Below are 22858 nucleotides of genomic sequence, written 5' to 3'. Positions count from 1 at the left end.
TATATGTATCTTTAAGATTTCTAAAACAAGAACTATACTCATTATTTATTTGGGATTTCCTGACAGACAAACCAGCCACTGAATGATCACAACCTGGTTCTGTTCTGGGAAGGTGAATTAAAGAGAGCAACCCTGACTATTAAGAGGTCCATGGTGCTTCAGAAGTGCACTCATGCAAATGAGGGGGTAAAATTTTTACATTGGGAAGGCAGCGTATCCACCATGTCAGGGTTTTAAATGAGACTCCATACTGTTGTTCTGGATGATATTTTAACCAAATACAAATCATGAATCTCAGTAACTGAGCAAAATATAATGACTTGTGCTATTCAGGAGGTCACATAAGTCTGATTGTAGCTTTTTCAACAAGTTGTGCTGCTGCTGTCTCCTCCTCTCCCTCCTGTGACATCACATCCTTGTCCTCAAACTCCCATTTCTTCCCCTTCCCATTGCTCTCTTCCTTCCTCTGCTCTTAAATCCTAAGAGTCCATAAAATTCATGCAAAAGCTAGTCCTTTTAAATACTCTTTAAGATAACTAAAAATTAATTTAATTGTTCATAGTGCATACTAACAATCTTGAATAGCAAGCCTCGTCTGTGATGCAACACAGATTACAGAGTGATGTCTTTGTAAAACACGTTTAATTAAAGCTGAAGTCCATGTAGGTAAAGAAAGTCTTCACTTAAATGCAGCAGGACACAGAGTGGAACTCCCCTTAGACCAAAATGTGGCAGATATGACGGTGATACAATGTCTGCCCATCATTACTGATTAGGTGACTTTCACAGTGTCAGCTGACAGTGTTCTTACCACTTTCTCCTTGTAAACAATGTATTTCAGCCACTTGAAATCCTGCCATTTGAATCCTGCCAGGACAAACAGGGAATCCTTCTCATACTGCTCCATTTTCTGGATTGCACCTTCAGGATATGTGATCCGGAGTGTTGTCTTGCCACCCACATCTTTTTCAAAGCCCTTCACTGGAGCCGAGTTCAGCCTGCAGGGCAACCAGAGAAGAGACACCGTCACAGATTCCCACTTACACTCAGATTCCCACTTGCACTCCTGTGTGTTCATGACACAGCGATCACTGCTGGCCAGGAGCTCCCTGTAGCAGCTGCTACAGTAGCAAATCCTAATTCTTGCAGTTCTTCATCACAAACACTTACGGAGGTTTGTACCAAGCGACGACAGCTTAATTAGACGTTACATAAATTCTATCACTGAATATAATGCAAACCATTTCTGCATATCAACTCCTGTGATCTAAATAGGATCACAGGAGTTAGAAAAGGAAAGTGAAGAATATTGTCCTTGAACATTTAGAGTAACAAACTAAGCATTAATATTTTAACGGCCCATTGCTCCTTTGATGTGTTAGTTGGGTTCTGCAAGGCTGTGCTGAAAGAGATGATGAAGCTCCTCATCAGTTTAAACAAACTGAAACTGGTCTCATTTTCCAGGCCCAGCCCAGAGCTTACACCACTCACCTGCAGCGAGGCTGCACAGGGCAATAACCAACTAATAATTCTCCAAAAAATCCCATAGGGTCAATCTGCATCTCTTCAATTCCCGAAACTGGCCCATCAGGAGGGTGAGTTGCCTTGCAATGCCAGCACAAAGGAAGAGGTTGGGCTGGGACAAGGCTCAGCACCACTGCAGTCTCACAGGCTCCAAGGAGTTTCTGCAGTGGAAGCGCATCCCACTCTGCAAACACTCAAGCAGTCACACAGCTTTGCTCTCGGGGACGCTGATTTCTAAGGAGATGCTACGTATTTAGCTGTGCTTTTGTTAAAACATTTCTCAGGAACAAGGTTTTATCCCTTGAAAAAGCAAACTGCTTTGGCATGAACAGCCCTGATGACTTTCATGACATTAAAGTTTTCAGAATTTCTATTCAAGACTAAAAACCCAAAGCTGAGGAAATTTCACGTAACTTGGAATACAAATCTTGCTGACATCAAACAGCAGCCTCTGACGGCACAGGATTGCCTGCTTGAATTATTGCAGCATTCTTCAACTTGGTGTTGTTCAATACACTGCCAATTTTGCCATGTAGGAATGTTGGATTTGTCCTTTTTAGCCTGGGTAAGCATTTTACATTGGAAAACTTTTATTTAGAAATAAAAATCTCTGTACAATCTGAAATCATATTCAAAAATCTAAAGAAATACATTCTTAGGCATTTTTAGCAAAAATACTTATTTTATCATCAGGAATAAAATATTAAACGGAAAACAACTTAAGAATCAGCACCACCACAATGAATACAGCAGATGAAGTCTTTTCCCATGGTTTATAAACCCTCTGAAGCCTGACTTTGAGGAACTAGACTTGAGTACAATGCTCCCAGCCAGCCTGATCCCTTGCTCTTTCCTCTGTTGCTGATGGCACATTCACACACCACTCACTTCTTCTGTGGGCAGTATTTAAGGTGTTGTGTCTCTTTGGGGCAGATGACCTTATACAAAGCAAAAGCACGCAGCTCTAAAGGCAACAGAATACTACCAATACTATCAATATTCTGCAAAGAAAGCAAGTTTTACATATTTTCATCTGTTTTCTTTAGGATGAGGAGGTGTCTGCAGTTGTTTCAAATGTCACTGTGCAGCTCTTTGGCAGGGTTTTTCCCATCCCCAGCTGCTGGGTTCACTGTTTTGCTGCTTACTTTGTTAACACTCTCAAAACTTGGGAGCCCTTCTTTGTATCTAGACAGGAAATAAACCAAACCATTTCCCCAGGTGAAATGAACTCAGGTGTCCAGCAAAAGGCCAGAGTGTGAGCTGCTTCTGGAGCCACAGTGACAGAGCCAGCACCACCAAAGCCCAGGGCAGTGCCCTGAGGGCAGTGAGGGCAATGGAGCAGGCAAAGCTCAGGCAGCCACAGCACCAAAAGGTGCAGATCCCACAGTCCAAACCCCTCCCCAGGCAGGATGCACTGGTGGTTATAAACACAGCTGAATCTTGGAAAGCCTCAGTTAGGATGTCAGGCCTCCTTGTACTGCCCGTGGACAGGCAGTTTTCTCCACAAGAAGTTTCAGAATGTTTTCCTGTCTGTGTTTGCTGATTACATATGGAGACACTAACTCCTAACCCTGCCACCATGAAGATCCTTTCAGACACCACTCAAGTATCACCATCAGGTGAATCCCTATCTGGTTCTAATCAGGAATTTCTGATACACACTTATTTTTGCCCAGTCTACAATCTATTCTAAGGAGGCATTTCAGAGCACTGACAGCTGACTGCTGCCAGAAGTCCTGCCAGGTAAATAGTGTGACAGCTGGGAATAACATCTGCACTGAAATCTGATAATGTCTAGTTAAAGAAAAACAGTAACCCACTCCAAGCTCTTTTAGAACTGACAAAGCTGAATTGGACTGTCTTCACTGCAAAGAACAAAATTTCTTGCTGCAATTAGCAATCCTCACATGGTAACACAGGAGGCATCAAAGAGCTCCACATACTGCTGGATCACTCCTTTGTCCACAAATGTACCACATTTTTGCGTTTAAAATTCACTCCCTAGGTCCCAAATACCATCCTTCAAAGAAGTTCTTCAGTGTATGAAAAAGGATGTTATAATACATGAGACTTCCCCACTTCCACAGGAATAAAGCAAGCAGTTGGATACATATCCAAGCACCTGGCTTCATTTAACCTTTACAGTTGACTTCTCTCTCCTTTATCCATCCCACCAACAGCACAGGTGCTTAGCTGCCCTCTTATCCTCCCAGCTTGCAAACTGACATAGATTTACTGATGTGGAGAGAAAAAGTTGAAGTTTTCATTTTGAAATTAAATAGTGGCCTTTCTGATGTAAATCTTAGTGGGTGGCTTAGACCAGATGGATTGAAACTGTTCTTTTGCTACTTTTTTAATAACCTGAGCCCAAGGAAAGGCTATAAACTGCATTTTAATTCAGCTGAAATAACTACAAGTCACCCAACTATGACGAGGAATAAGAGCTCTTTGTTATCAACTGATAGTGGGATGAGCTGGGAGAAGGGCTGTAAAAACATTGTCCTGCTCTGAACAGCCATCCCTGTGTCCAGCATACTCATGGAGAAGCAGGGAACCATTCACAGGAACCAAAGACTGAAAGGGATCTTAGTGGTCTATTTGTCCAGAGTTAGAGGATATTTACCTCTCTCTGCATGCCCTATTCTTTCCTTACACATGGGAGAGAATAGAGACTGTGTTAAATAATACCTGCCCTGAATTCTTTTATTAATCCCTTTCTTTCTTCTACCTTTAGCTAAGAATTTGCTATTTGCCACCACATCTTAAAGCTGATTAAAGTTGAGATCACATCAGATACATTTCTTTTAATACAAAATCAGTTATTGTACTAAGAAAAAAATACCAACTTAGACTATGTTAAACCAATTTTATAAACTTACATTGCAGTTTATCCCACTTTTGTAATTTACCATAATAATATTTTGTTACTCAAAACCTGATAGAAAACTGCATTTTTTTTCAGGTCAGACTAATGGGTCTGTAGCTCCCTAGAGCACATCCTCCCTCCCTCCTACACACACTCTCTCACTCTCCATTAGTACAGGTATTATGTTTGTTAATCTCCAGTCACCCAGAATGCCTCCCTGACTTGACAGATTTATTACTGAGAGTTATGACTAGACCTGTGATTTCACATATCAGCACGTTTTTCAGGCATTCTGAGATGGCCATAATCCAGGTCCTGAGCAAAAGCAAGAAGCCCTGACTCTGACTGTGGTCCTTGGCACTCCCACCACTCTGCTTCTGCTGCCTTATTCAACATTGTCATCTGCAGAGACACAGAGACAAAGTATTGCCAGTTTCTAGGGCACACTTACAAGTGTTTAATCACTGCTGGGTCCTCTCTCATAGAGGCCTCCTGCTTCCTGACACCCTATGCTGCACCATTCTTAGTCCTGCCCTTCCTAACTGTGAGGTGCAGTTCCTGGGGAATGCTACACATGTATGACCAATAATACTGTCCTGAGCTACCACAGGAATATTTCTGGGAGCAGATCCAGCAGCGTGAGTTAATGCTTGACCACATAAGGGTGTCACAAAAGCAGCTTTTAGAAGGAGCTATGAAGGGAAGGTTCAAGTGATATCATACAAGAGACCACATTCCCAGGAAGCTGTGGAAAACAGAATGCTTGAGGAATGCCTTTACCCTTTGATGTGATCATCATTTATAACAAACCTTTTTAAGCTCATGTCTATTTTTACTCTCCCTGTAAGTTAATGCTTCCATACAAAGGGATACTGTCACTAGGAGAGGTTAAAGTTTGCCCGCATAGCAAATGAACTGATACAGAAACTGAATATGGGAAAGAACCATAATGCCAAAGACTCACCTGACAACAACATCATAGTCATCAATTTTTAACCCCAATGACTTATTTGCAAGTACTCCACCATTTCCCACAATAATACATCGCCGGCAGCTGAGACTGTGGAAGAAACAGAGAAGTGATTTTTGTAGCAGAACTTCAAACACACAGAGAGCACATATTTAGTTTGCATGCATCTGAGAACTTCAGGAAACCTCTGTAAATATGAAGAATTAAGAGGGGGACAGAGATACACTTGATCCTCAGCTCACCTCATCATGCCCAGGCATTACATGTGATAAACTGCTTTCAACACCTCACACCACGTGTGGCCTAATGAAATGAGCTGTCAGGACAAGCAGCTCCTCTCCCCCCACACCCCTAGTATGATGGGCTTGAATCAAACCCATCTGTTTACTTGAACCATCTCATTATTCGTTCAGCACTGAAATAACAATAAACCAAAGGCTTAGTGAAGAAGTCTTCTCTCCAAGCGATTTTATGAGTGCAGGCAGATCTTGCCAGGTATCTGGGGTGTGCTCACCTTGCTGAGAGCAAAATTGCTGCTGTTATGGTGAGATTTCAAGAGACAGAAAAACATTAAATTGAGAGAAAAAAAGACACCCCTCACATGCCTGTCCAGTAGGAAATATATATGGAGACACAATAGGTGAGGAAAGGGAAGGAAAATAACTTTAATTTACAAAGAAACAGGAAAGAGAAGGAAGAGAACAGTTTCTCGTGGAACCCTGAGTCACGAGAACTCTGCAGCAGATGTTAAAAAGCGATTTTGTTTTGAAGACAGAGAAAGGACTTCTTTCCAGCCATCTAATCCCAAATGCAGCTGGCTCTTCTGGCAGTGTGCCTCCAGCTCTGGTAGTTCACTGAAGGAATACGTGTCTGCAGAGCCTTTTTCGGAAAGGGTCCAAGGCAATCAGTTGTTTGGAGCAGATCCCTGAACTAGGCAGCCTTCCTAGTCCCAGGCACAGTCAACTGGTTGCTTCTGGGCTGTCCTCTCTGTGATAAGTCTAAAGAGCCAGCATGAGGAAAGCTGTGTTTATGTGGGGTCCCTTCTTGCAGAGCAGGGCTGGAGGGCACTGAAAAGACTCAGCTAAACCACTGAAGGTCACTCTGCTGACAGAGACATTAGCTGGAGACACATGCAGAATTAACAGCACCAAGAAATGCTCAGGAACAGCTTTCCCTGCCCAGATAAAGTTCCACTGCACATCCAAGCCTTTCCAAAAGAAAAAAACTTCCTCATGCAGATGGACATATTAGCCCAGTATCCCCAAGGGCTAAAGAAGCATGTGTATTTATGATAATCAAACCACAACAGAGAAAGAATTTTATCGATGATGGCATAGCAAAAAAAAACCCAAGCAAACCAGTTCTGGCAACAAGGAGAAATCAGACACAAGATCTGGTTCAAGCAGTATATTGTGACAAAGAGGGAAAGGAGAGTCAGCCCCAAGTACACCAAAATGAGTGACAAAGATGGTAGCAGCTTTGTCAAAACCTTAAAGGAAAAGGTGCTGTAGGAGGGAGAAAGAGACATACTTCAGTTCTGGCCAAGTGATATTTCAGAAGGAAACACACTCTTTTGATGATTATGATAGGAAAGTTTGACCTCCTAAAAAACAGACTGCTGGGTGAAATACTGTACCTTCTCTACTCAGCTGTCTCTCAGCTATGACTCCTTTTGAATTTTCTGTTTTGAAGAATACAGAGCTGAAATCCAAAGGCTGCAAGCTCCAGGCACTCCACTCTATCCTCTTCCCACTTACTGTTAGGATGTTCTTACCAATCCTGAATACAGATCTGCTTGTTTCAACCTCAAACCACTTAATTGCTTTCTTCGCTTTCCTGCTAAATTAAAGCACCATCTACTGTCAGCAGTCCCTTCCACATCTGCATGAGTTCCACTGACTGAGAAAGCACTGTGTATAAACATCTGCCTCTCACAGGGCATGAGATAGAAGAACCAGTTCCACCAGCCAAAGCTGTTCCAGCAGCTTCATGGCCCTGCTCCCATACAGGACTCATAGACTGATCAAACCCCACTCCTAATCTTCTGTTCACCAAACAAACTGGAGTGAGCTCATGACAACTTGCACAGTATGGCAGCTCTTGTAGGTCTTGACTCACATTTGCAGCATGTCCCCGAACAATTCTCAACTTCTTCCCAGATCTCCTGAGTACTGATTCTGGAAGACCAGCATGCAGAGCTAATGCTGCTCAAGGTAGAGTGCCTTTTACACAGAGACTTCAACTACATCATTCCAATCCTCTTCTTACAGTCACTGGTTTGCAGAATTTAATCCTCATCTTGTAAACATGACCTGCATAGTTGCCCTGGTGATGCCTGATTTTTGATTTGGCTCCAGCAAAGGATGCAACAAAATAGTCAGGACTGACTTGGCCCACCTGCTCGTTACTTTTCCCAGTCTTTGGTTCTGGAAAATTTTCCTAGTGGAATTTCACATTTACTCCAGACTGGTTTTAGCCCCTGTGAACACCTGCCAGCAGGATTACACTACAAGTGTCACTAAAGGATTAATTCTCCACACTGACAATAACTTTTTAAAGCTGTGTAACATATTCTATTCCTAAAAAGGATACCTCTAAATGGTGTAGTATAGAAACAGAACATAATGGACTGAGACAAATAACTAATGTGTGCTTCTAAAAGTTTATCTTTACCATTCAAGCTTCTAGTTCATCTAAAAATATATCTTCTACATGGCAAGATTTAATTTCCACAAACCCAAAGTAACATAACATCAGTTATGCTGCCATCCTGGCTCTGTCCTCTGCAGGATTTTTCCTGCAAAACCAAATGAATCAACTTACAGCTACCTCTCTATTATCTCCCATATTTCTCCAGGAATGGCACAACATTTGCTGTTCTCTCAAACATTCCAGGAAGGGCTAAAAAGCAAACAGTAATAACAACAGGAATTCTTTATTTAACTCTTCAGTGCTTACTGACTTTAAAAGACATATAATTGTCATTTAATATCCTTGTAGTTACTAATAAAAGAATCACAAAGTATTTCACTGTTGCTGTAAAATGAGACATCTTTCTATCTTTACCCCCAAAAATGAAACAAATACTTAACTGAATGGTTCTGCCTTTACTCATTGTAATTGATAGGTTAATCACTTTTGCCCAGCTTCATGTCTGAACCACTCTTCTACCCTCATGGTTCTGACATATTTAAATGCATTCTCCTTTTTCCTTAAGTCTGCAGATAAGATTTTTCATTAGTAACTTTCTGACCCTAAGGTCTCATCTTTGATCTTCTAACAGCTTAAATTTCTTTCAAATGTACTCTGTCTACTGATTGTGCCTGAGCATGGGAAACCTGCACAGTCACTGCTGGCTCCGGGCAAGTTTCTGGGTGAAGAAATACACAGTGCAAGCAGCATCAGTTACAGCTCAATTGTTTCTCCACAAAGAAGTGTGCAAACACCTTTGTGCTTGTTTACACAGTATATCAAAGCCCTATTTCTTTTCCAGAAGATTTCAAGGATTGAGCACATCAGACACAGCCCACGTTTCAGTTTGCTACCAGGGTGGTATGAAGGACGGTCATGGACTTTCCACAAGAGATACTCCCTAAAGCCCTAAGCTGGGAGCTGCAGCCAGATGTACAGACTCTTGACACAGATACTCCAAGGTTCAGTTCATCTGCACCAAAAGCAGGATTCATGCAGATTTTCTTGAACAATATAGAACTGTAAACATGTGTATGCTTTGTAGCAATTCCTATTTCCTCTTCTCTCTTTTCAAAGTGCTTTAGGGATTTGTCAGGGGAGAAAAACCACAAAGCCTTTCTTTACACAACTTTGGATCTGAAGGCTTTGAGGAAAGATATAACAGAATAATTAAAAAATACATCTTTAGGGTAGCTGGTGCTTAAGGAGGCTTAACATACTCCGGTTTGATCTGGCTGCTGTTACTTAATTGGGTGCTATCAGCCTGAACCAAAGGGGGACACACACCTCTCTTGTTCTACCAAATCCTTTCCTCACTTGTTCAGGTAACATACTGCATTTGTAAAGACTATGATAGTTATAAGCTCAAACTCTCAGTTTTCTTTCATTACCAGCTGGAGGCAATACAAAAAACATCAGTCAGGCTTTTATATTTATGTCTTCTCATAGGAAATTTACATGTCATCAACACAGAGATGTAACCCAAAAATCCACTGAAGTCCAGCCAGCAGATGGGCTGTGGAATTATAAATCAAGCCCTAATCCATTTGCAGAATGAGGGACAGGCCACTGGAGGAGCCACTAAATCAAGCAATGAGAATCTCAGCAATATCAGAGGGCCTGGAAAAGCCAATGGAGGGCAAGAAGTTACAAAGATCAGGCCCACTGACATCTGTGTTAGGGAGAAAGACATGCCAGATCAGAAGGAAGAAGTCAGTGGTTCTAGAGAAAGCCCCCTGGATCTCCAAACTCTGCCAGACAAGCTCAGGGCTGAGCTGTAACTACCCTCCTGAACATCAGTGCAGCTTTACCTACCCCGTGCCCTGGAGCATGAGCAGGTTACTACTCAACACAACGGCGCTGTAATAAGGAGTCATGGAGAAAGCAGGGCACCATGCACCCTGTGTTACAGGTGTGAACCACAGCCTTTGTGCACATGCCCTCCAGCTGCTGCTAGCTATAACACAATGGAGGGATTAGTGGAAGTGAGTTGGCAAAGCTGCTGTGGGATGATGAAAAGTGCACGCATACCTGGAAGGATCACGTTTGCCTCATTTCAGCACCATGTCAGTACATTGTGTCAGGAAAGGTGCATCAGGATGCCCTTTAGCACAGGAATAATCAAACAAAGTTCATTTCCAGGGCTTATGAGAGGCAAGTGAATGCAACTTCTCAAGGACCAGCTCTGTGAAGGAGGGCGCAAATGGAGAAGCTGGGGTAGGAACAAGACCAAAGGCTTGGTGTAGAGATCCTCCACCACACAACTCTAATCCTCTCCTTCCTTTCTGTGCTCTCACGCACTGCTCTGACCTCACCTTTCCTGCCTCTCCCACCCTTCCCCTGGGAAAGCTGCCTTCAGTGTATAGTTACACGAACACTTACTCCAATGGGCTGGGCAGTGCTCACCCTCCCCACCCATCCCAGCCTCTGCCTCTCCCGCCGCTGTTTCAGCTCTGTGCCCACACAACTCTTCAGTGGGAGGGGAGCTCTGGAAATGAAGTCACTGGAATGACCTGGGTTGAGAGAAAAGCTCATAAACTGGAATCATCTCACTGATCTACTGTGAAGTCCCCTTTTAAACAATAGCAGCAGCACAAGGAGAAGGGCAGCAGCAGTAGCAAATATGGTTTCTTAGATTAGTTGCAAATATGGCTTCTTAGGCTTGACAACAGAGACAATGTTGGTGTAACTCCATTCTGAAAAGAAGGTGAACCTGGAGCATTTTTCCCACTTCTAGAATCAGCCCACTAGACTTCTGAGAGCCTACAAGTGGAAGGGTTCACAAGATCTCCCAAAGCCCAACCCCTTGAACCTCACAGACATGACTTGTGTGTCTTATCTAATTCTTCCACAATAGGACATTTTCTCAGTTCTCTATCATAGAACCAAGAATGGTTTGGGTTGGAAGGGACTTTTCAAGGTCCCCTAAGTCAGGCTTTCTCCAGTTGCTTCAAGGTGTTGAGCAAAGGGGAGAAGTCTGGGCTTTCTCCTTGACCAGTGAGCAGGAAGGGAGTAGCTAAACCCAAGGCTCTGCCCCTGGCACACTGGTGCTGCCATGGAGGGGAACTCTTAGGATCTGCTTGGAACTTGAGACAAGATGAGAAAGGAGCTAGCCTTCATCCACCAGTCTTCTCCACCGACTTTTTAGGAATCCAAAATGGCAGATACTCATTGCTGCCAGCACTGGAATTCAGTGATGACCACAACTGAAGAATATTTCTGGAATGATACCCAAGTCTTCATCTGTGCCCTACCCACCAAGCTGGTTTGCCAGAGCAGCACTATGGCAGCCTTAACACCTCCTACAGTTATCAAGCTCTTTCTCCTAATAACTCCTCTGTTGCAACTCCATCCACCTCCTCCTTTAGGCTCTCGCTTTCCAGCTTGCTATCCCAAGCCTCCTTGAGTCCCTTTCTCTCATAAACACTTCTGGTTTTATCCTTCCTAAGACATGCTCACTTGGAAGGGCTTTGGGAGGTATTTGATTGTGATGCATATGTACTACTCAACCAACATCCACTGATATGGATTTATCACAATTCCCAAGGAAACAGTACTGCCCCAAGATATCTGTGTGTTTACACACCACCAAACCTCGTTGCTGCAATACCACAGAAATAAATCTCTAGCTTGTTCCTGAGGTCTTATTTGCACTTGGTATGTCATGGATTTTGCATACATTTCATGGGGTTTAAGTGTTAGATCTTTCCTATCTCTGCACCAAACTCATTATAAAGAACACAAACCAAAGTGAGCAGCTCACACCAGAGTCGTTATGTTTCAGAATCTCCTGCGAAATTACTTTCAAAAAGCCTGAAACATTCTACTCCTCAAAAACAGGTGAGCAGCAAGGGTCACAACTACATTAACCTTCGCTGCAAGAATCTTCCACCTGCCCTATGTCATTAACACTAATTTTGTATGAGCAACCTTCTGAAAGAGTCTATATGTGGATTTTTCAACAGATTAAAATCTTAACTCTCCAACCAGAACTGAGATAAACCCCAGATGGGTGAGACTCAGTTGTGTGCAAAATCTCTAAGAAGGTCATTTGTAAAATGGTTTTACCTTCTGGACATAATTTCTCAAATTAATCCAAAGTCTGAAGGCTAACCCTATCTGGCACTGCTGTGAGGCAAGGCAAACTTCAAAGAAACCTAAATTAACACATAGACTGTGCAAGACTAAGAATAAGCTTTCATACAGAGAGTAACTCCCAACTACAGCAGGCAAGCTCTACAATCAGCATGAGGGATGCAGAGACCTACACAAAGGCTGGTTAAGCTTATGAACTTTGTCACCTAAAGTGGGCAGAAGGGGAGCTGGGCCAGGAAATAAAACCCATGTGTTTAGAAAGCAGGAACTGTGTTGTCAGCCTGGATCAAGTACCGCTGGAAAGATGTATTACCAGGATTTCGAAAAGAGCTCAAGTCCCAGAGTAAAAACCTCTGACAGTTTCTGACAAAAACTATCCCTAATCTGGGAGGTGGCACTAAACCAAACCTGCAGGAAAAATGGAAGGAATGACAGAAAAGCAAGGACAGGAAGGACTAAAGGACTATCACTGGGAAGCTGATTGTAAACATGTCAGTGAGTTTCAGAAACAATCTCTACAACAGAACAGAAGAATCAAAGGATCTTCTTCTAAAGGCATCAATTCAAATATCACAGGACCCAGGAGACTGCTATCCTGTTCATCCTAGCACAGGCTTGGCCAACACAACCAAACATTCCTACTTTGAGAGTGAGGTACTAATGAAAAACATTGTTGAAATAAGCCAGTCCTTTCTTTCCTTCTAAAGTTCCTTGTGATTCTGTTGCTTTGTCAGAAAGGCTGGAAAAGAGCAAAGTGTTTATTGAAAACCTGCTACTTACCTATTTGAAAACAGGGCAAGAGGATGTCTTGGAACAACATATGAAACAAATGACTAGGAAATAGTCAAAAACTAAATTATTTTTTCTACTTATGTTTGACTTGACGGAGGTCTCCAGAGTCTACAGATTTACTCTAAAGAGGACTCAGTTTTCAGCTCCTGAGTTACTTATCCACATCCAAATGTATTGGCAATAATTTCTGGCAAAAAACATCTAACAAAATTTATTTTGGACATATGGAAAAGAATCACTTCTACTCCTTCTGTTCTGAAAGTCTCATCTTACCTGTCAAGAGCTGGAGTTAGACGATAATCTTTGGTTGCTGACAGGATGGCTTTGATCAGATTATCTGGGGAGAAAGGAAGAAGACATTAGGAACAAGTTCTGACTCCTAACGGAAATGAGGAACAATGTGGAGTAAAGCATCTGAAGTGGTTACTTGAAGGAACTGAAAGGTTCTCATTAGGAAGGAACACTAAGTTGAATATTCCTATTTTCTCTGGACAACGACCTTCACACACAGCCTGCAAAGACATGTTATGTGCCAAATTCTGCTGCAGTGTGTAATTGCCTTGCACGGAGAGTGTCACAGGGAACACGCGCTGTACATTTTATAGCAGTGATTTCACATCCCCTGCCCTGAGATGACAGTCTCACAAACACTTCAGACATGAAAAGGCCAGCATCACTGTCACTGCTTGCCTTCAGAAAAGCTTTTATGTGGCTGAGTGGTGAACTGGATGCAGGATCAGAACCTAAAACGGATGCTTTTTATTCTGTGGGTTACTTTCAGTTTAGGTTCCTCTGTCTGTCTTTCTTCAATTAAAGCACCATAATTGCATAAAGAAATTCCCATGGAACTGCAGGCTACACTGATACCCTGCAAATGCTGCAGTAACCAGGGGGTGTAATTTATGCAAGCTTAGGCACACAGACAAATTAAATGCATTAAGTTACAGAAGCACAAAGATTACATATAAATAATTCTATTGGCAATGGAAACTTTGGTCTCTGCTTCCCTATAGATTTTGTCATTTGTCCCTACTTTTTCCACCTCTCTCCCCCAGAGAGATCCAAACTGCTTTACCATGGCCCAATCAGGGCAAGAAGCAGTAAGGCTCTGGCTAGTTTGTATTTACAAATGTACCAGTAACTTCAGAATGTCTGTACTGGGATTGACAAAAAGTCCATCTGCCTCCAAGTCCTGACTCTAAGTGTGGTCTTAAGCAGATGCCTAAGAGGAGAACAAAATCAAAGCAAACACATATACTTCCCTGAAATTCTCTACTGATATTTAACTGTATTCAAATCAGGGATTTCCTATGTCAGACATAGCTTCTTTGTATCTGGTAACTTGCAATGATTTCTATTCCGTGACCTCAGAATCCTCCTTGATCCATATGGACATTCAATCACTTCCCTTTGCAATTCTCAATATGGCTTTTCTGAGCTTTATCTATACTGGGAAAGATTGTGAACAATTAGTCCTCTTCCATCTTTGCTTGGGAGATAGCAAATAACTCTAACATTCTCAAATACATCAGTCAACTAATTCAAGAGTTCTTAGGAAACACCAGTCAAAATGAACAAATAAGTCTTATTTCTTTATGAAAGACTAAAAATGGTACAGAAACATTAAGAAAACTGACAACAAGTGATTTTTCACCTCAATCTTAAACAGCTTTCCTGACAGACACTAATCACTCCAATCAGCACAGTTAGGGGAGACCCTTTCACAGAAAGAATTCTGTTCTTCTCAACTGTGTCCTTCCTCAGCAGTAACAAGACAAAAGTGTGGGATAAACACAGAAGCTCAAGGCAGCCCATGTGCCAAAGAGCTTTGAACCTCACAATAAGCTGGCCAGACACACAAAGGCGATAAACAGAAAATTCTGACAATTACTTTGAGATTTGGGGGAGTTTTTGATATGGCAGCACTGACAGCACCTGCCAACCATTACAAACTGGGGAGTGTGATTACCTTCAGGTCATAGCTTGGAGTGGAGCAAGGGATGAGGAAATTTATAAGGGTAAAAGCAACTTTGATAACAAAATAGTGGTGTTTAGTTTCCCTTCATCTCAAGAATTTCTTCTGATGCATAGGCAGCAGGCTTCCCCTCCAACTGGAATGCTATTCCCCTAAATCTGCCCTAAAAGCAGTAGGTTGCTGTGACCTCTAATGGCATCATGCCACAGTCCTCTCCTTGGCCTGCTTCACACCTTGGCTTTTGCTGGACAGCATACTTTACTGAGGTTGTTTTCCCACATTCTCAGAGAACACATCAAAGGATTGCATGTCAAGGGCTGCAACCTCCCATCTACCAAGCTTTTGTTATGCCAGGTTTGCTCTACCATCCACAAGTTACACCCTGCACTACTTGGAGACCATCCCATGCGCTATTTTAGAAAAAAACATTAAAAGAATACAGTTGAGTGATGCACTCAAATGATTCTGGTTTACTCATCTTGCAAGATAATTAGCAAAGCCCTCTCAGTGATTGCTCAGGAATGAAATAAAACTGCTTTAGGAGTGGATATGGCAGCATTTGGCATGGAGGTGCTTCCCTAACAAAAACAAAACAAACAACAATATTGAGCATTCAGTACAGATTATGAAGGGACAAATAGGAAATAGCTCTTCAGCAGACTCCACAGTCCAACAATACATGGCATCCAAAAGTTTTGGAAGTTGCACAAATCTCAGTGTTACTATTCAAAATTGCCAAATGAAACTCAATAAAAGACAAAGTACTTCACTGTCAAGTGTTCACCCACATCAGGAATGAAAGTGGCACTATGTTCATCTGCTCTAGCCCTCTTTTTGGAAGCCAGGAGCAGGAACTACAAGCCAGGAAAAGCTAATGGCTGGGGCAGGGGACAGGCACTAGATCTTTCTGGTTGAGCTGGAACTCTACTGCACTGTTGCCAAGGTAGGCTCTTGCACTTGAACCTTGACACTGGCACGAGGATGGGAAAGACAAGACCTCCTCCAGAAGGTGTTACTGTATTTTCCTGGGGAAAGGTTTGAAGGATGCTGCTGTGGCTGACCTGCAACCTTGCACAAGACCACAAACCAGTTAGGAACAATAAGGAACCACTGGCAGCATCTTTTAATACAGCTGGGGCAAGGTGGAGGATCACTTGCAATCACCCACTGCAAAGACTATCACAGGTATCTGATATCAGGGCTCACCTCCAGGCTGTGACTAAAGAAAACTGGGCACCAGGAAAGCAGGTGCATTATGTAAAGTCAATTGATGAGACATGCTCTCTCCAGGGTAAGAAACTGAAGGGGTGATGAGCACAGTCTGCCTTAGACACCTATGTACTGAGTGAAAATAATGCAAGTGCAAGTACACGTAACAAATACTACAAAGAAAAATTCCTTCCTGCTTCAAATAACAGGATTTGTGCACAGCCACTGCCTGGAAGTCAAAGACTGAAAGAAATTTTGCAAGGACAAAAGAAAGACCAAGTTGTCTACAGGAGCACATCAGCAGGGCAAGCAATCTACTACAGCTTCCTGCAGCCATAGCCTGTTTATTATATATTTTTTTTGTCATGGAGAATTTAGATCATTGGGGAGAGTAGGAGATTATTTAACCCATTCATCTATCAACCACCACGCATGCACTTTTTACTATAAAAACAAAGCAAGGAGCCTCTGCGTATTTTTCTCCCATCTAGAGGAGGAGTCAACTATATTTATGTAAGAATCCTGAGTTTTCTTGACATATTCTATCAACTTTGCCTTACAACATCAGAAGATTCAAAAGGCAGCTTGGTACTGCATGATTTGTCTGAACACAAGTACATACTGACTTCAGGTTGACCCTGAAATTATCAGACATTTGGAAAAACTAAATAGTTAGAAATCAGGCAGACAGTGGCCACACAATGAGAATCAGACTAAGTCTCAATTCTAGCCTTTTTCTCTGTTATTTATGTGAAGGGATGGAGTAGACCTTCACTGTAAATGTCAACAACACTTAAAATTGTTGTTTCTAATGCAGAAATTTCTTGCTTGTATCACCAAAAAAAAAGAAAAAAAAAAGGGAGGCCTTTCCAGTCCACAGGGCTTACTGCAGGCATCTCACAGGGTCTACCTTCTGCCTGCCTTGAAAGCAAGGCAAGCTGGGATATTTGTGCACTCTCAAGTGGTCAAGAGAAGAGGCTGTAATTTTTCAAGTTGTGTATACCAGCCACCTTCCTCAAAACCCAGCACACCTGTGTGCCCCTGCTGGCAGCAGTAAGGTGTGAATGTCCCGCCTCGGGGACAGGGGACAGCAGTGCTGCTGCAGTGCTCTGTGTCTGCCCTGGGAGCCAGGGCCAGTGCCCATCTCCTCTGGTGGTCACACAGCTGCCATCCCTCCAGCCAGCACTGCTGCAGGTCCTGGGTACCAGCTCCAGCTTGATTGACTCGAGTGAGGCTGACTGACATCCTGTGAAGTCTGCCAGGAGACTGCACATGGGTCCCTGTCCCACCATAACAGAATGCCACGTGTGTGTCAGCTTTGTGGGGAGAGTAAGCTAAACACTACCAATGCTATGGATTAAACAAATCACAGTATTTACAAACAAGTTCTTAGCACAAGCCAGTGCATACACTTTCTTTCAACACACTACCCAAAAGTTCAGCTCTGTATAAAATTCCTCCTTCAGCATTTTTTTACCTTAAGGTCTTGCTCCATATGGGAGCTGAGGAATGACCTTTAACAGAAAAGTTTTCACATCTTTTGAGGAATGATCTTTACAGCAGGTCAAGGGAGGTGATTCTTCCACTCTACTTAATCCTAGTGAGGTGGCATCTGGAGTGCTGTGTCCAGTTCTGGGCTCCTCAGGATAGAAAATATGGAGCTCCTGGAACAGGTCCAGTGCAGGGCAACAAAGACGATGAAGGGTCTGGTGCAGCTCCCTTATGAGGAAATGCTGAGGGAGCTGGGCCTGTTCAGAGGTGAAAAGAGAAGACTGAGAAGGGACCTAATCAATATCTGTCACTATCTGAAGGGAGGTGCCAGAGGACGGACCAGGCTTTGCTCAGTGGTGCCCAGCAATGGTACAAGAGGAAACAGGCAGAAACTGATTCCCAGGAAGTTCCATGTGAATATAAGGAAGAACTTCACTGTGCAGGTGACTGAGCACTGGGACAGGCTGTCAGAGGGGGTGTGGGATCTCCCTCATTGGGGATATCTGGACACAATCCTGTGCCATGTGATTTGAGATAAGGCTGCTTGAGCAGGGAGGTTTGCTTAGATGACCCAGTGTGATCCCTTCCATCCTGAACCATGCTGTGATTTTCCACCCTGGTGCCCAGCACGAGGCCATGGGCCCAAGTCTCACCACATGTTCTATTTCTTCCAGAAACACCATGTCCAGCTGTAGACAGTCAACATTATTCATACCTTTGTGAAGCTGGGAATCCAGTCGTTACAACAGGTATCACAATGTGTCTGAAATTCCCTGCACCACTTCTTTTTATTATTGATCAGTTGACTTTAGGAGGTCAATCCAGGGAAAAGCAGCTATGAAGAATTCCAGAATTTAGCAGTGCATTGCAAACATGTGAACTGGCTCTCAAAAACAGCTAACTACAAACTGAGAATCTGTCCCCAGATCAAAACTTGTGTGTAAACACAAGAGAGTGGTTTCTTGAGGTTACTAGTTGTACCAGATTTAGGTGGTTTGCTGGAGATACACTTTACTAACAACAGGACTTAAAACTGCCACGCCTCACAAGATCTCCATTGATGATTTTTAATGGCATTAAGACAACAGGCATATACTGTTGCCTAGACACAAAGTAAAAGTAAAAAATAAGACTGAATGTGCATGGTATCCTCCCTAGCAATTTTAGAAGAACCTGGCATGCATTAAATGTAAGCTCCATTAAAGCCCTTAAGGCCTATTTTTATAACAAGATATAAATAAAATACATAACATTTAGACTCTTCATTTACATTGTCGTTTTGGAGCCTTCAGGGATTTTTTTTTCCAAGCTTTTCTTCACAACCAAGAGATTGTTTTCTCAGAATACAAGCTTAGTTCTCAACATAATCCCAGGGCTTGGAAAGTTGGAACATTAATTTAAAAAACAATTATGAAAAAAGATGGCCAACATTTTGCAATAAACCATGCATTAACAATTTTTATCTAAACTTGAGTTCAATGCACAGGAAGTAATAAAGTCAATAGAAAGACGCAAATTCACGTCAAATAAAAGCAGTTATTGAAAGATTCACAGTGTGCTGGTTAAAGACAAGCAGGAAAATAAATACAGTTGTTATAGAGGGCTCTACATTTTTGATGACCCTTCACAGGTGGCCAGGCAATATCTTCAAGGCCAAAAAACTCAGTAACCACTACAGTGATTCCTAATTCTTCTGACCTTGTAGAAGCATTAATAAATGGCACTTCAAAACACAACAGCCAGAGAGTATCAGTTCTTCTCTTCAGGAGATAGAAAAGAGGAATAATACCATATCTGTATTTCCATTGCAATTCAAGACTTCTGTGAAGAAGTCCAATATGGAGTCATCCAATTAACTGAAACCTTAGAAAGGTTTGCATCTCCCTTCTCAATGAGTTTGGAGCAGGACTATTTTTTAGGCACACTCAACAGCAAAGCATCAGTTTGGATTGAAATAAGGGACTGCACTGTTGTACTTTCATCATGAGAGCTCAAGAATGAGAAGGGATTTAATTTCAAAATTCACAACATAACTTTCCTTTAGAAGTTCTACTCAGTAATGAAAAGTCAATCCTCTACCTCTTCTGAAACTTTCAAACTTTTTTTCCCCTTCAAATCACTCATTTCGTTTCTTTAGGCTATAAAATCTGCTAAATTCCCTGGGGAAACATCAACATTTTTATATCTATATTCCCACGTGATAATGGCAACTATTACCAATTTTGGTCAAATGCAAAATTCTACTGGAATCTAGTTCAGAAATGTGCCTCCAACTCAGGAAGAAACAACAACCTTGTTAATACCAACTCTGAACAGAACTAATGGCTATACGTGCTTTCTCTTCTGCTTTTTTGTTACAGGAATAAGACACGAAGAACAAAAGAATGCTTACAGTAGGAAAATCATCTGTACAACAGAGTACCACTAACAAAATGAGGATAAAGTTGGAGAATAAAAGCATAAAATGCCTCATTCAGACCTAGTCAAATGCAGGGAAGACAACTGCATGTGGTACTCCAGTCTCTACAAAGAGCGAGAAGATCAGGTTAGAAAAGACCTACTTTTCTAATGTTTTTTTTTTCTTGAATCAGCTGTAAATTGTCATGTCCAACTGCATATGTTTTCTCAGAGATTAAGTATTGCTCATGCCAAGAAAGCCAATGGAAAAGAAAAAGCTATGAAGGAGCATGCACGGAAAGAGAGGAGATTTTCTCCCAATAACACTGTGATATGCCAACTTTTGCAGGCCTGAAAACTCAACATTTTCACTGGAGATGAATGACCTCTGCCCCATGAGACTACTGAACAACTGCTGAGCAGCACTGAACCATGGCTTTTCCCAGGAGCACTGACACAAAAGAAAACATCCAAATAAAACCAAGTACAAGAACAGTTAATCATTGCACAATACATCCATTAGCATTGGTGGTCTGGACAAAGACTTAATTCCTTTGTCGTTGAATGTATCACCAGTTCCAGACATCCCTCCAGTATCAAGTGAAAACACAAAGTTTCCTGGCCAGTTGTTTATATTACATTTGATAAAACTGTAACATTTCAAACATGTTCTTAATTTTCTCTTATCATCATAGGGAAGAAATTGCTTCCTAGTGTCTTGATGGGAGGGAAATTCTGAGATGGTGACAACAGAAGAAGCACTCCCTAAGAAATAACTATCACCTTCAAAGACAAACTGATTCAGGACCACAAAGCAGCCTCTCTGCCCAAAACAACTGAGCAGGAACAAAGGTGGAAGTGAAGACCTATAATTACTGCTAAGCAGTGACACAACTACTGACTAAATGCATGGAAGAGATATTACATTGATCACGTCTGTTTAGCTTTTTAGTGTATGCTGTGCCATATGTTTTCACTTAAGTTAAAAAACCAAAAAACTGCAGCAACTCTCCCGTCCTCATTACACAGAGAGATTGCCAGATACTAGCTACTCCTTCTGAAAGCCTTTTATATTCTTCAAACCACATGTACTGAGAAATTCTATTAATAGTCAGGTATTTCTCCAGTCTTGTTTGTTGCCCTTCTCCAAATAACTCTTTCCTTTTGCTTTAGCTACAGAGGTAAATTTGGGGAGGAGGCCCTCTGGGATTAATAATCTTACTAACACTATAAACAATTTTTCCATTGCTTCTTCATTGACAAATTTAACCCTGAGAGCAGTGCACATGCTAGAGAACCTCTGCAAGTACATGGACAGCATGGGCATATTCATACCTCCATAATTACACTGATAGAAGCAGCACTAGAAAAAGGTGCAAATCCAAAAGAAGAAATTTCAATTTAGATTAAAAAAAAATTCCATGTGACTCGTTTAAGAGCCCAAGATTGCTGCAGTCTCCCTGCTCTTCACTGAAAAAAGTTGCAACAACAGACTTGGTGCGTGCTGGGAAAGAATTCCTACAAGCAAATTATACCCTTGCAAATGGTGAAACATGGGAGGCACTCCAACATCCAAGTTAATGCCAAAACAATAGCCTGGGACAGGAGGGTGCTTGGCAGCTGGGGCTGTCCCCCGCAAGAACCCTTGACATTTGGAGCTTTTAGAATTCCAACATCTTGTAACAGTTTGATCTTCTTGACAACTGTAAGAGTTGACCAATTTCGTCATGTTTCTCACTTTGGCTATAAACACACCAGCAAACAAACCACACCAGCAAAAAAAAACTGGCAGCAGGGCATGGGCCCGCACAGTCCTGCTTGAGTCCACACTAACAAAGTGTTAGCACAGTCCCAGATGTGCTCACCAGGGCCAACAAACATCCTCCTCTACAATTCTCACGCATTCACAGGCTAATACAGGCCAGTGACCTTTCTTGATAGGAAGCCTGGACATAGCCACTCTATTTTTGTGGGGGGCAGGGAGTTAATCTGTTTGAACAATGAGCTCAACAGCGTTCACGACCACAGGACAACCACTTTATTTATTAATAGAGATGGAGTCATCGTTTCCAAGCACTTAGAGTGGCCCATCCCGTTTCCAGACTCTTCAAATCCACAGTAGGGGACAACAAGTTTGATGTGGCAGACAGTCTCAGTTTCTAAAAGTAAGGGCAAATGTGCACTGGCCTGTTTGTCAACATGGCCATTCCTCATTTAAAAACCTTGATCCAGATTCTGAAATATAATCTCATGGGTTCACAGCCAGCAGCAGAAGTCACTGGGCAAAACTTAGAGCCACTGTTACATGAATGGCCAAACTAGGTACTGGTAGTGACCATTTAAGGTGCCAAAACATAATAACACCTGTTCATACCTATTATTTCCCCCATTCTCTGCACACAGAGGAAATCAGGGTTTCCACAAGGGCTACAGACATCTACGATGAATGCAACAACATGTTCAACCTGCTTGATCAGCTCCAACGTTCCTGACAGCTCTCACTTTTGCTTTTGTCCCAGTTTCCTGGGCATTGTGATCAAGTAATTAGGACTAATCCTTGGTCCAGATCTTTGGTGAACAGAGTCAACAGCTACAACATGTATTAAAAGTCTACCCATTTAAGATAGGTTAAGAAAAAGGTACAACAGCTGCTCTTAAGTTCCTCTTCATCTATTTCTAATAACTAGTTGAGGACTCTCAGAACCACTGTTCAAAGAGAGTTTGATCAAGACTTCATAACACACACCTCATCTCAGAAAGCAGCAAGGCTGCCACCTGCTTATTCTGTGCCTCTTTCATAGAATGTAAGTAATCACTAAGGCTGTTAACTGACAATAGCAGCAGTTTC

The 22858-nt window shown here is 42.2% G+C and overlaps 1 protein-coding gene across 7 annotated transcripts in view; it reads right to left on the bottom strand.

The window, feature by feature from the left end:
* The window catches only part of ST3GAL3 (ST3 beta-galactoside alpha-2,3-sialyltransferase 3), a 176022-nt gene that overhangs the window by 44094 nt on the left and 109070 nt on the right, over positions 1 to 22858 (bottom strand). For all 7 annotated transcript variants that reach the window (XR_004081944.1, XM_005423104.2, XM_031058694.1 and 4 more), the window contains 3 exons: positions 13212 to 13275; positions 5355 to 5450; positions 812 to 998 (listed from right to left, as the gene is read on the bottom strand). Coding sequence is in view for 6 of the 7 variants with exons in the window: in XM_005423104.2 (XP_005423161.1) it covers positions 812 to 998; positions 5355 to 5450; positions 13212 to 13275 (347 nt within the window). In the remaining variant the exon portion in view is untranslated. The remainder of the gene's footprint in view (positions 1 to 811; positions 999 to 5354; positions 5451 to 13211; positions 13276 to 22858) is intronic.

The sequence above is a fragment of the Geospiza fortis genome, unplaced genomic scaffold (assembly GCF_000277835.1).
Source record: "Geospiza fortis unplaced genomic scaffold, GeoFor_1.0 scaffold333, whole genome shotgun sequence".
Classification (NCBI taxonomy): domain Eukaryota; kingdom Metazoa; phylum Chordata; class Aves; order Passeriformes; family Thraupidae; genus Geospiza; species Geospiza fortis.
The sequence above is the reverse complement of the archived record's forward strand: the minus strand, read 5'-3'. Positions and strand labels throughout refer to the sequence as shown.